This window comes from Mytilus galloprovincialis, chromosome 11 (assembly GCF_965363235.1).
Source record: "Mytilus galloprovincialis chromosome 11, xbMytGall1.hap1.1, whole genome shotgun sequence".
In the NCBI taxonomy this organism is placed as follows: Eukaryota; Metazoa; Mollusca; class Bivalvia; order Mytilida; family Mytilidae; genus Mytilus; species Mytilus galloprovincialis.
In genome coordinates, this window is record NC_134848.1 from 12,598,647 (window position 1) to 12,613,910 (window position 15,264).

Here is a 15,264-nt window from a genome sequence, read left to right on the forward strand (position 1 = left end):
ATATGATAATCATATATTCATGATAATCTTTTTTCAAAACCTAAACTGTTTTGTATTCTTTTTTGACTTGTTTGAAATGCCTTTTTTAGTGATAATTATCAAGAGAAATATCGTTTATTCCATTATGTCAATAATTATAATTAATATTTTAAAGAAAAATTTTCAAAGTTAACAGGGGTTGTTTCTACGAAATCTATTAGGGATATAATAAAAATAAAATTGGCATTGAACTAAAAAAAAAAAAAGTCGAGATTTTGACAATGCAAATGATAAAATCTCTGTGAGTAACATTTGATATTTTTTCGCTAATAATTGCGAAAATTTCCAGATTTATTTCACATATTAATATTCCCGATCCGATGACATTTAATTTTGAAACCAGATTCGGGTACGTTTAAGCTTGGATTAGAAGTTGCTTCATAAATTAATTAAGTTCCAAAAAGGAAGAAATATTCTGGGATCTATTACAATTTCCGCAGGAATAAATATAATATTCGTAGCCTACGAAGCCATTTTGGTTACGCATCCCCACATGCTTCTTCTTCTTCTCTGGATCTTTACACCCTTTATAGGGTAACCATACTTCCGTATGTCGAACAGCTCCACCACCAAAAAAAATAAAAATAATATATACATGAAGAATAAATTATTAACAATCGTAACACAACAACATTATATACACTATATTTACATTTTTTGTAAGTCTTTATGTGTTTTTACAGAGGAGGTTTACATGTTTTATTTGACTTTTACATGGGAAGTTTACGGTTTTTAATACTTTTAACATGCAATTAAAGGATATATTTTAATTTTACTTTTAGCAGTTATTTTCCATATATTTTATTTATTTATTTTTTTTTAATATTTTTTTTATTCCATATTGGTATTATTTCAGTAGGTTTCTCTATACGAATTGGATTTTGAATAAAAAAGCATATTCACCTGGGAAAGTGTTATTCACCGCGCTTAACGTCACGCGCTTTTACATGCAAAGTTATGGTAAAATGTTTCATGTAAAATTTGTTTTGGTATATGTTTGTGATTAAATACATTTTCTTCTCTCGGAATATGGAATAAAACAATTACAGTCTTTTGTTTCGGTAAATATGGGGCTTAATTGACTTTTGAAAAACTGATATTCACTTCGGCCGTCGGCCTCAGTGAATATCAGTTTTTCAAAAGTCAATAAAACCGCATATTTACCTCATCAAAAGACAGTAATTGTATATTATTCCATATTGATAAAATATTAGTAGGTTTTTCTATATGAAGGGGATTTTGAATAAATAAGCATATTCACTGCGGAAAAAGGATATTCACCGCGCAAAACGTCGCGTGCTTTTACGTGCATAATTTTGGTAAAAAACGTACGTTTGATGTACAATTGTTTGTGGTAAATAATTTCTCTCGGAATATGGAATAAAACAATTACTGTCTTTTGTTTCAGTAAATATGTGATTTAATTGACTTTTGAAAAACTGATATTCACTTCGGCCGTTGGCCTCAGTGAATATCAGTTTTTCAAAAGTCAATAAAACTACATATTTACCTCATCAAAAGACAGTAATTGTATATTATTTTGTTTATTATTTTTGGTTACTGATCAATATTTAATATGATACGCACATACACTGACTTTAAATGTGACCTATAATTGCTTCTGTGTCATTTTTGTCTCTTTTGGAGAGTTGTATCATTGGCAATCTTTTTTATAAGAAGTGTTAATCTGGCGTTCCATCTATGTAATATTTGTGTTAGTGGTTGTCGCCCGTTGTTTGTGTTTACTTTTGAGTTCTCGGGCAAGTTTCCCTGTGAAATTATCAACAAGAAAACGTGAGTATACTCGGTTATATTATAAAAAAAAAAAAAATATTATTGTCAGTTTTCCTCAATATATAATACTGGTCAAATAATGTAAGAGAAAATATAAAAAGTTTGAAAATGTACAATTATTATTATTTTATTCAATTTGAAAAAAAATACCCCAATATACTTACGTTAGGATTATTGAGAGATGTGGTTGAGTTTTTACACAATCATAAGTACTTATATTGTAATAAGTTAGAGATAAAGAAATCAAATCTATTCTGAAAAGGAACTGTTTGATACTAATAACTATTTTTAGATTATCTTCTTAAGAAATATATATATGGAACGCCAGAATGACAATTTTAATTCATATTAGCCTGGGTTCATGGTCTACTGGTTAAGACCGATGGCTACAGTGCTGAAGGTCCCGAGCTCGATTCTCACTCCAGACGTTGAATTTTCAGTACATCAGTAGGGTGATTTTCACCATCCCACACACATCTCTGGTACATTCAGACCGGTGTTTAAACTAGTTTCGATACTTCGGCGGCCTCGGTAGGTCAAAATTGTTCCCAGCTTGATCTGGAGATCAATCTTCTGAAATCTCTTCGGGTCATATGTTCCCGCCGAGATGCCCGGTGATTCTCTCCGAGTAGTTCGGCTTCATCCACCATAATATCAGACTTCCCGATGTCCTACACGCTCCCTTGGGCGGTGTTGAGGTGGGGACTCTTCTGATGGTGGGTTAATATTGTAAAGGACACACCTCCATTAATCCTTAGGGAGTGTACAAGGATCCGCTGTACCCTACCAGAATCAAGGGATGCGTCTTCACTCTCGAAGTACATACATACATTAGCAACAAATAGAATTTAGCCATTGAAGTGACGAAAGTAATAGTGAAAGACGTTTATCCTAATTTAACGAATCCATTATGTACCCTTATGTTGATTCAATGCTAAACATATGGTTATAAATTATTTTATAGAAAATCCACAGCCTTTCTAATTAAACTCTCATATTTGATAATTTAATGCTTAGTAAATAGAGGAGGGGGAGGACAGGGGGTATCCTTCTCCCTTCTCCCACCCCTCTTCTCCTTTCTTCTACCCCGTTCTCCTTTCTCCCATTAGAATAAAACATCTCCTTTTGAGATATTTTTTTTTGAAAATTAGAAATTTTTTTAAAAGGAGAGATATTTTATTTTTTCTCCTTTCTCCAACTTTTTCTCCTTTCTCCCAGCCTTCCTCTCCTTTCTCCTACCCCCTTTCTCCTTTCTCCACCCCCTTTCTCCTTTCTCCTACCCCCTTTCTCCCTGTCTCCCTTACCCCTGTCCTCCCCCTCATAGAGGATTATTACATGCAGTTTTTTGTGAACATTGCACATAATATTACGAATATTATTAAGCAATACAATTCGTGTACATTGCAGATTGTTAAAGCAAATAAACTTGTATTAATAATTAATATTTCAATATTGAATTTAGGGTGCAATATATATATATATATATACTAGAACACACCCGTGATATCACGGGTCTGTGACTGAATTAAAGTATATAACTATGCGCAAGCCTTATTTTAGTATTAGTATTGTCATCTGAAAAAGTCATGCCGATTATAAGATACACAGTTTTTTCTCTGCTTTCAAGTCTTTCTGTTTGAACCCGTCGAACTGAAATAATAATATTAATTATTTGGAAAACAAAAGGTCCTGGAATGGAGTATTTTTTAATCAACAGCATTGTCCTATATTAGTTATAAATAAAGTTGAATTCTTTGATTCGCTGTTTTACGTCATGCCCGCTAACAAATTGAAAACTGTACCTATACGCCTTATTTTTAGTCCAGATTTTTAGTATTCGTATTGTTATCTTAGAAAGTCTTACTGATTAAAATACTACAATAGGTAACAATTTGACAATTTAGTAGTGTCAACCCTGTGGTCATGACCCGTGTATATAGCATATTAATCCTGAATACAACGTTTGGTGGTGCGCCTGTCAGATGCGGAACGTACAGATAAGGTAATAGTTAACAGGTGAATATACTATTGGTATTGGTATCGGTAGCGGACTCGACCCGGAACTTCTTAATTATTGGCAATATTAATTACGTGGAACACAAAAGGGCCTGGAGTGGTGTAATTTTTAATCTACACCTTTGTACTATATTAGTTATATATAAAGTTGAATTCTGTGATTCGTCGTTTTTACGTGATGACGGCTGACAAATTGGACCTCGTAATTTTAGTATTATAGATATACTGAAATAATTAATAAAGTGTATTTACTTTCAATTCTAAGTTTACTAATCGATCCATGGTGATCATTGATATAGTATACAGACCCTCTCTATTTAATAAACTCTGTGACTGCCGTGGATAGTAAACTTGAAAATGATAGCAGATAAAATTCTGAAAATACACTTTCTTCGTAGTATGTATGTTTAAAGTATACAGAAAAACGCAAACCGGAAGTCTAATCTGACTTAAAATTTCGTACAATGACGGGACAATACCCGGATGCCTTTTTTCTCGTTTTTCTCCTAAAATAACTCAATCTGAATAATCATATGAATGGATGACTAATGCGACTATGCACTGTACCTATAGGACACAGAGGCGTGTTGATTAATTTATTGTGGAAAGAAGAGAAGCGACACCAAAAATGAGGTCTTCTCGTTTAATAGTATAGATATATATATATATATATATGCATATTAAAACGGTACATGAATTAACATGATTGATGGTCGAAATGATCGGAACTGGAACACATATAGTTAACTTTACGGTATTTGATGTCCTATCCTGAGACGAGAAAGGTCAATGACAAAAAAGTACAATATCAAATCATATTATGAATAGCAAACATGTTACAGCTCTTCTATAAAAGCATGCAGAGCAAAACTTTTATCAACTTGCTTGCTATTTGTTTGGTTGTTTGTAAACAACATGTAGATAGTATGTTTCAGACTGTTAGTATATACTGGAATATGATTGGTCAATAAACATTAACTTCGTTTCATCTCAATTTTAATTTTCCAATCAAATCCTAGTATATGTTAATTTATTTTCAAAAAGTAGCTAGCTGAGCATACAGACGCAATGATCACTATTCTTTTTTTTCATAATAGGGAAAGAGCAGACCGGGTCATTATGGATCAGACTTCAAATACAATCATTAATACGGGAGACAAACCTGGTAAAAGTGTTCTTTTCAGAGAAATCATGCATCAGAATACAGATACCATGGATACGGGAGACAACTCTAGTAAAGGTGTTTTTTTTCAGAGACATCATGCATCAGAATTCAGATACCATGGATACGGGAGACAACTCTGTTAAAAGTGTTTTTTTCAGAGACATAATTCATCAGGATGCAGATACCATGGATACGGGAGACAACTCTGGTAAAAATGTTGTATGTAGTAATGGATTGGATCAAACTGGAATCTTACAGGCACAGAATAGTCATGATTGTACAAATAGTATTGCGAAGCCAATTCAATGTGATGAATGCGGCAAAGGGTTTTGGAGCCCTAATAACCTACAGGTACACATGAGAAATCACACTGAAGATAAACCTTACAAATGTAATGAATGTGGTAAAGGGTTCGGCAGAGTTTATGATTTACAGAGACATATGCGGCGTATTCATACTGGCGATAAACCTTACAAATGTGGTATATGTGGTAAAGGATTTGGCGAACATTCTTATTTAAAGGAACACCTGGGATCACATTCTAGCGACAAATTCTATCATTGTGGTTTGTGTGGTAAAAGTTTTGGCGATCATTACAGGTTAAAAAGACACAATAAAACTCACAATGTGGTCACACAATTTAAATGTGATGTATGTGGCGCGGGTTTTAGGAAGCAGAAAAAGTTACAAGTTCACATGAGCACACACACTGGTAAATGTGATGTACGTTGCGCGGGTTTTAGTAAACAGGAAAAGTTACAAGTACACATGGGCACACACACTAGTGAATGCTTTAGTCAGCGCGATGACTTAATAACACAACTGGGAATACATCCTGGAGACATGCCTTATAAGTGTGGTATGTGTGGTGAAGGTTTCAGTGAAATTCAAAATTTACAAATACACATGACAGTACACACTGGAGGTGAACTACACACGTGTGATGTGTGTGGTAAAGGGTTTAATGAGATCCGGAACTTTGAGAAACACATGAGAATACATACAGGTAATAAACGTCATGAATGTCATTTGTGTGATTTATGTGGAAAGACGTTTGGTAGAACGTATCGCTTAAAGAGACACATGAACACACATACCGGTTATAAACCCCACACATGTAAAATATGTAGTAAAACGTTTACGCAGATTAATAGCTTGCAAAACCACATGACCGTACATACTGGAGAAAAACCCCATGTATGTGATGTGTGTGGTAAAAGATTTAGTCGGTATGGTTCGTTATCGAGGCACGCAAAAGCACATACTGGCGATAAACCCTATAAATGTGATGTATGTGGACAACAGTTTTCTCAGAAAAGTAACTTACAGAGTCATCTCAAGGTGCACTCTGGTGATACACCGTCTAAGTTGTGACGTATATGGACAAGAGTTTACTCAGAACAATAACTTACAGAGTCATCTCAAGGTGCACTCTGGTGATACACCGTCTAAGTTGTGACGTATATGGACAAGAGTTAACTCAGAACAATAACTTACAGAGTCATCTCAAGGTGCACTCTGGTGATACACCGTCTAAGTTGTGACGTATATGGACAAGAGTTAACTCAGAACAATAACTTACAGAGTCATCTCAAGGTGCACTCTGGTGATACACCGTCTAAGTTGTGACGTATATGGACAAGAGTTAACTCAGAACAATAACTTACAGAGTCATCTCAAGGTGCACTCTGGTGATACACCGTCTAAGTTGTGACGTATATGGACAACAGTTTTCTCAGAAAAGTAACTTACAGAGTCATCTCAAGGTGCACTCTGGTGATACACCGTCTAAGTTGTGATGTATGTGGACAAGAGTTATTAAACTCAGAACAATAACTTACAGAGTCATCTCAAGGTGCACTCTGGTGATACACCGTCTAAGTTGTGACGTATATGGACAAGAGTTTACTCAGAACAATAACTTACAAAGTCATCCAAAGGTGCACTCTGGTGATACACCGTCTAAGTATAGATACAAAGTATGAAGCATCCAGTCTTTTTTATGGGTCACTATCCCTATGTCGAGATGTCTGCCACACAAGTCGCAGACTCGACCAAAAACCATTACCCCCTTTTTTTGGAAGCGAAATACATGGTCGTTCTTTTTTAATTCAACAATACAGTGAAACCTGACTAAACCGAATCCTGCATAAACCGAAATTCTTTATAAATCAAACAAGTTCTTAAGCACCGTCATGTCAAATTGTATGCTCTGTGAACCTGATAAAACAGAACATCGGCCAAAATCGAACTAATTTAAAACCTTTAGTTCAGTAGAGGTTCGGTTTAAACAGGTTTCACTGTATATTAAAATGATGTCGTTTTAAATACTGTATGTTGTTAAGATTAAATTGTTGTATCATGTATATATGATTCTGCCCGCTGGGGGCCTAATTTGACAATGGGAAAATAAAGTATCTAATCGTATCTATACATACATGACATCAGAGACATATAAAACAAGAGATTGGCAACTCGGCGATATCCCGTAATATCACACGGCCAGATTTAAACCTCGCGAGATCTCTTTGGGTAATAGAGTCTTTATCAAAGTATTAAAAGTACTCGAAGAAAGGGTGAATGTTGAAGCATAAATTAACTGTTTCAGTGTTAAATTTCACATAATTAATTGAATAATTTGAGTTCATACGTAATTTTTATTTCAATGTCATTTTAATTTTGATTTGTATTATTAGCTCACCTGGCCGAAAGGCCAAGTGAGCTTTTCTCATCACTTGGCGTCCGGCGTCCGTCGTCGTCCGTCGTCCGTCGTCGTCGTCGTCCTGCGTTAACTTTTACAAAATTCTTCTCCTCTGAAACTACTGGGCCAAATTTAACCAAACTTGGCCACAATCATCATTGGGGTATCTAGTTTAAAAAATGTGTCCGGTGACCCGGCCAACAAACCAAGATGGCCGCCATGGCTAAAAATAGAACATAGGGGTAAAATGCAGTTTTTGGCTTATAACTCAAAAACCAAAGCATTTAGAGCAAATCTGATATTGTGTAATATTGTGCATCAGATCAAGATCTAGCTGCCCTGAAATTTTCAGATGAATCGGACATTCCGTTGTTGGGTTGCTGCCCCTGAAATGGTAATTTTAAGGAAATTTTGCTGTTTTTGGTTATTATCTTGAATATTATTATAGATAGAGATAAACTGTAAACAGCAATAATGTACAGCAAAGTAAGATCTACAAATAAGTTAACATGACCAAAATGGTCAGTTGACCACTTTAGGAGTTATTGCCCTTTATAGTCAATTTTTAACCATTTTTCGTAAATCTTAGTAATCTTGTAGAAAAATCTTCGTCTCTGAAACTACTGGGCCAAATTTAACCAAACTTAGCCGTAATCATCATTGGGGTATCTAGTTTAAAAAATGTGTCTGGTGTCCCGCCCGCCCAACCAAGATGGCCGCCATGGCTAAAAATAGAACATAGGGGTAAAATGCAGTTTTTGGCTTATAACTCAAAAACCAAAGCATTTAGAGCAAATCTGACATGGGTAAAATTGTTCATCAGGTTAAGATCTAGCTGCCCTGAAATTTTCAGATGAATCGGACATTCCGTTGTTGGGTTGCTGCCCCTGAAATGGTAATTTTAAGGAAATTTTGCTGTTTTTGGTTATTATCTTGAATATTATTATAGATAGAGATAAACTGTAAACAGCAATAATGTACAGCAAAGTAAGATCTACAAATAAGTTAACATGACCAAAATGGTCAGTTGACCACTTTAGGAGTTATTGCCCTTTATAGTCAATTTTTAACCATTTTTCGTAAATCTTAGTAATCTTTTAGAAAAATCTTCTCCTCTGAAACTACTGGGCCAAATTTAACCAAACTTAGCCATAATCATCATTGGGGTATCTAGTTTAAAAAATGTGTCTGGTGTCCCGCCCAACCAACCAAGATGGCCGCCATGGCTAAAAATAGAACATAGGGGTAAAATGCAGTTTTTGGCTTATAACTCAAAAACCAAAGCATTTAGAGCAAATCTGACATGGGTAAAATTGTTCATCAGGTTAAGATCTCGCTGCCCTGAAATTTTCAGATGAATCAGACATTCCGTTGTTGGGTTGCTGCCCCTGAAATGGTAATTTTAAGGAAATTTTGCTGTTTTTTGGTTATTATCTTGAATATTATTATAGATAGAGATAAACTGTAAACAGCAATAATGTTCAGCAAAATAAGATCTACAAATAATTTAACATGACCAAAATGGTCAGTTGATCATTTTAGAAGTTATTGCCCTTTATAGTCAATTTTTAACCATTTTTCGTAAATCTTAGTAATCTTTTAGAAAAATCTTCTCCTCTGAAACTACTGGGCCAAATTTAACCAAACTTAGCCATAATCATCATTGGGGTATCTATTTTTAAAAAATGTGTCCGGTGACCCCGCCAACAAACCAAGATGACCGCCATGGCTAAAAATAGAACATAGCGGTAAAATGCAGTTTTTGGCTTATAACTCAAAAACCAAAGCATTTAGAGCAAATCTGACATGGATAAAATTGTTCATCAGGTTAAGATCTAGCTGCCCTGAAATTTTCAGATGAATCGGACATTCCGTTGTTGGGTTGCTGCCCCTGAAATGGTAATTTTAAGGAAATTTTGCTGTTTTTGGTTATTATCTTGAATATTATTATAGATAGAGATAAACTGTAAACAGCAATAATGTTCAGCAAAGTAAGATCTACAAATAATTTAACATGACCAAAATGGTCAGTTGACCACTTTAGAAGTTATTGCCCTTTATAGTCAATTTTTAACCATTTTTCGTAAATCTTAGTAATCTTTTAGAAAAATCTTCTCCTCTGAAACTACTGGGCCAAATTTAACCAAACTTAGCTATAATCATCATTGGGGTATCTAGTTAAAAAAATGTGTCCGGTGACCCCGCCAGCAAACCAAGATGACCGCCATGGCTAAAAATAGAACATAGGGGTAAAATGCAGTTTTTGGCTTATAACTCAAAAACCAAAGCATTTAGAGCAAATCTGACGTGGGTAAAATTGTTCATCAGGTTAAGATCTAGCTGCCCTGAAATTTTCAGATGAATCGGACATTCCGTTGTTGGATTGCTGCCCCTGAAATGATAATTTTAAGGAAATTTTGCTGTTTTTGGTTATTATCTTGAATATTATTATAGATAGAGATAAACTGTAAACAGCAATAATGTTCAGCAAAGTAAGATCTACAAATAAGTCATCATGACCAAAATGGTCAGTTGACCACTTTAGGAGTTATTGCCCTTTATAGTCAATTTTTAACCATTTTTCGTAAATCTTAGTAATCTTTTAGAAAAATCTTCTCCTCTGAAACTACTGTGCCAAATTTAACCAAACTTAGCCATAATCATCATTGGGGTATCTAGTTAAAAAAATGTGTCCGGTAACTCGGCCAACGAACCAAGATGGCCACCATGGCTAAAAATAGAACATGGGGGTAAAATGCAGTTTTTGGCTTATAACTCAAAAACCAAAGCATTAAGAGCAAATCTGACAGGAAGTAAAATTGTTGATCAGGTCACGATCTATTTGCCCTGGAATTTTCAGATGAATCGAATAATCGGTTGTTAGGTTGCTGCCCCTGAATTGGTAATTTTGAGGAAATTTTGCTGTTTTTTTGTTATCTTGAATATTATTATAGATAGAGATAAACTGTAAACAGCAATAATGTACAGCAAAGTAAGAACTAAAAATAAGTCACTATGATCAAAATAGTCAATTGACCCCCTAAGGAGTTATTGCCCTTCATAGTCAATTTTTAACAATTTTCTTAAAATTTGAAGATTTTCAATATAACATTTTCCACAGAAAGTACTGTTATAGATAGAGATAATTGTAAGCAGCAAGAATGTTTAGTAAAGTAAGATCTACAAACACATCACCATCACCAAAACACAATTTTGTCATGAATCCATCTGTGTCCATTGTTTAATATTCACATAGACCAAGGTGAGCGAGCCTCTAGTTTCTATTATTGAAAAAGAGACATTATTTGATATTGTATTAAAAAAACCCGATATTAAATAATTAACTCTTAATAAATTATATCGGAGTTAATTTTATTTGACAGTTTCATAATGGGTTTCTATTAAATATACACCTGTCTCGGAGACATTATTTCACAGTGTGACATGTATATTCGGCTGGAATTATCCGATGGTCAGGTAAATCACAACCCGCTGTTAAAGAGTTTTATTTGACACCCGGTACACAAGAAGTTGTTACACCACAGGTGTCCACACTCTTTCCGAAAATACTATTTACGTGTAGAAAAAAAAAACTTAATTTGTTTGATAAATTTATCGTTCATCATTATCGACTTTGTCTTTTATTCATATTTGTATAGATCATTAGTTTATGATTAAAAATTGATTACTTTCTGGGTTCATTATTAATTTGGCTTGTATTGAGTTGTTTTTTTTTATGATTGTCGGTAAATTGTTTTCTAAGTGTGTTTTTCGAAATTTATAATATGAGCTTGCATTGCCATTGAGTTGTTTTTATGATTGTCGGTAAATCTATGGTTTCTCCTTTTCACGGATTGTGTATTATATGTCTCTGATGACATAGACCGGCATGATTAAATTCAGATTTTGAACGTGCTTAAACAATCGACAATCCTCGGGTGAATCCGCTACTATCCTTAAGATACGGAATCAGCCGAGTTGTGACGAATGCGTGCTAAAGCTAACTTTGGAAATGACTGTACCAAGTCAGGAATATGACAGTTGTTGTCCATTCGTTTGATGTGTTTAATCCTTTGGTTTTGCTATTTGATTAGGGATTTTCCGTTTTAAATTTTACTCGGAGTTCATTTTTTTTTAATTTTAAATTTTGGACATAAATTATTGACTTATCCAAGAGATACTAGTTCGCAAGATATCATGTGACCTTTACCAGACTTGAGTTCTGACTCCGAATTTGCCGAATCTAATGCATTTTGGGTAATAATTCCAAAAGCGTACACCAAAACGTTGTGATTGGTTTAAACGTGATTAACAATAGAATTTCAACCAATGACGTAATGTTAATTTCATTTTACAATGTGCGAACAATGAGATTACCTATAGTCCTCTATATTCTGAAAAGGCGAATTGACCAGTGTTTGCTTAGATGGGTTATTTTTGAGTCTTTCGTTTGACAAACAAGTCCGTTCGCCCTAATATCTGTTTGGCTAAAGGACTGTTTGTCGTTATACCATTCCGCCCTGGTTCGTTTTGCTCTTCTTTTTATTTTACTCTGTAGTCTTGTAAAATGATTGGTTTGTTTATGGTGTTTTAACGCCACTTTTAAGCACCGCATTAAGACCATGTAAACTATTTCGTGGCGGCCAGTTTTTATTGGTGGAGGAAGCCGGAGTTCCCGGAGAAAACCAACGACTAGTAAAACTGACAACCCTAGTCAATTAAGATTGGAGTCGAGTGTCCGAACATCACAACCTCAGTGTTGATTGGCTAGAGATTACAGTAGTAACTTCTTCGGCCACTGAGGCCCTTGTTGTAAAATGTACACTCATTATTTGAGTGAAGTATGTTAAAGTTTGTTGAACATTTCGCCTAATATTAATGGAGTATTGCTGTAACAAGATAACTATTTACCTTCGATATGCACTGAAAAGAAAAGGAATATAAGAACTATAAGTTGTTATGCCCTACCTACGATAGTAGAGGGGCATTACGTTTTCTGGTCTGTACGTCCGTTCGTCCGTCTGTCTGTCTGTTCGTTCGTCTGTGCGTCCGTTTGTCCCGCTTCAGGTTAAAGTTTTTGGTCAAGGTAGTTTTTGATGAAGTTGAAGTCCAATCAACTTGAAACTTAGTTCACATGTTCCTTATGATATGATCTTTCTAATTTTAATGCCAAATAAATGTTTTGGGCACCAATTTCACGGTCCACTGAACATAGAAAATGATAGTGCGAGTGGGGCATCTGAACTGGGGACACATTTATTTTTTCTGAGCACTCACATTGTAATATTGCCTTCAAAGAAACTTTTAAACTAGGAGTTCCGAGTGTTGAAGTTGAAATCATCCCTTGGTAAAGTTTACGAATGCCTTCACGATCGAGTTGGTTGACCGTTATGAAATATCCATTTCACAGATGATAACGGATATGTTCCAAATGTTGTAAATACAATCCCATTCCCTTAGGCTTTACCCCGAATGTGACCTACCAATTCAATTAAGGCTTATTAACGGGTGTGTACTAACATTTGTAGTAACTACAATCCCATCCCCTTTCCCCTGAATGTGAATTACCGATTGAAACTTATTAACGGGTGTTTATTAACATTAGTAACACGACGGGTACCACATTTGCGGCAGGATCTGATAAAACTTGTGTATCACCTGAGATCACCCCAGCTTTTTTCTTTGGTAATTTGTGTTTCCAGTTTTCTTTGCAGCACCTGCGTTTTATGTACTATTGTTTAATATAAAAAAAGAAGATGTGGTATGATTGGCAATGAGACAACTCTCCACAAGAGTTAATAAGAGTGCACACGCTGACATGACTTGTCTCGCATTCTTTACTTATCATTGATATTGTATTGATAGTCCTAAATATGAAGTTTTATTACTTACAACTGTCATATAAACTTAACATAAACCAAGAAAACTAAACATTGACCAATGAAACATGAAAATGAGGTCAATGTCAGATGAACCATGCCAGGCTGGCATATGTACAGTTACGAATTCTTCCACACAACAAATGTAGTTTACCTATTGCTTATCGTTTAAGAAAAACAGACCAAAATACAAAAACTTAACATGGAGCAATGAACCGTGAAAATGAGGTCAAAGTCCAATAAAACCTACGTGACTGACATAAAGATCATAAAACACTTCCATACACCATATATAGTTGACCTATTGCATATAGTATTAGAAAAAAAGACCAAAACTCAAAAAGTTAACTTTGATCACTGAACCATGAAAATGAGGTCAAGGTCAGATGACACTGCCAGCTAGACATGTATACCTTACAATCATTCCATACACCATATATAGTAGACCTATTGCATACAGTATTAGAAAAAAAGACCAACACACAAAAACTTAACTATAAGGTCAGATGACACCTGCCAGTTGGACATGTACATCTTACAGTCCTTTCATACACTGAATATACAAGACATATTGCTTATAGTATCTGAGAAATGGACTTGACCACCAAAACTTAACCTTGTTTACAGATCCATGAAATGAGGTCAAGGTCAAGTAAAAACTGACTGACGGACACGAGGACCTTGCAAGATACGCACATACCAAATATAGTTATCCTATAACTTATAATGGTAGAGAATTGAACATTACAAAAAATCTTAACTTTTAAGTAGTCACTGAACCATAAAAATGTGGTCAAGGACATCGGACATGTGACTGACAGAAACTTCGTAACATGAGGCATCTACATTTATATACAAAGTATGAAGCATCCATGTCTTCCACTTTCTAAAATATAAAGCTTTTAAGAAGTTAGCTAACGCCGCCGCCGCCGCCGGATCACTATCCCTATGTCGCGCTTTCTGCAACTAAAGTTGCAGGCTCGACTAAAATGACATAGAAAAAACAACTATAGGTCACCCTACGGCCTTCATAATTTATAAAAGTACCTGAAATGACAATGTAAAATACATTAAACAAAAAAAATAACGGCCTTATTTATGTACAAACCAAATGCTCCACAGGGCGCAGCTTTATACGACCGCAGAGTTCGAACCCTGAACAGTTGGGGCAAGTATGGACACAACACTTAAGCTTGATACAGCTCTGAATTTGGATTGTGGTTAAATAGGTTTCTGACACAGAATGAATGTGGTCTAAGAGCTTAAACTCAAAAACTTAAAAAATTTAAAGTGGACATTTACCTATTATGGTCCAATATCCAAAATCTTAATACATGGTTAGATTCAGCATATCAAAGAACCCCAAGAATTCAATTTTTGATGAAAACAAATAAAAAGTTCAATTTTAAACCCCTTAGACCTCAATGTGGAGCAATTTGATAACCGGGCCCAAATATAAAAAATCTAAATACATGGTTAGATTCAGCATATATCAAAGAACCCCATATAGACATTTTTTGTTGAAATAAAACAAAGTTTAATTTTGGACCCCGATTTGGAGGCTAGGATGAAATTTGAAAAAAATAGGCAGGACAGGAGTTTTGAGTAAAAAAAAAGGCAGGATGAGCAAATTGGTAAAAAAAAAAGGCAGGATGACAATTTGTGTAAAA

General features: G+C 34.8%; 1 protein-coding gene across 1 annotated transcript; it reads left to right on the forward strand.

Moving 5' to 3' along the window:
- Positions 1 to 1,775: 1,775 nt before the first annotated feature.
- On the forward strand, positions 1,776 to 11,406 carry LOC143051660 (uncharacterized). The gene is made up of 2 exons (XM_076224558.1): positions 1,776 to 1,833; positions 4,947 to 11,406. Exon 2 carries the CDS (start codon positions 5,111 to 5,113, stop codon positions 6,386 to 6,388), a length of 1,278 nt encoding a protein of 425 aa, XP_076080673.1. The 5' UTR covers positions 1,776 to 1,833; positions 4,947 to 5,110; the 3' UTR covers positions 6,389 to 11,406.
- Positions 11,407 to 15,264: the final 3,858 nt, after the last annotated feature.

Coding starts and splice junctions, on each gene's coding strand:
- LOC143051660 (XM_076224558.1), top strand. CDS start 5,111: ATGCATCAGAATTCAGATACCATGGATACGGGAGACAACTCTGTTAAA.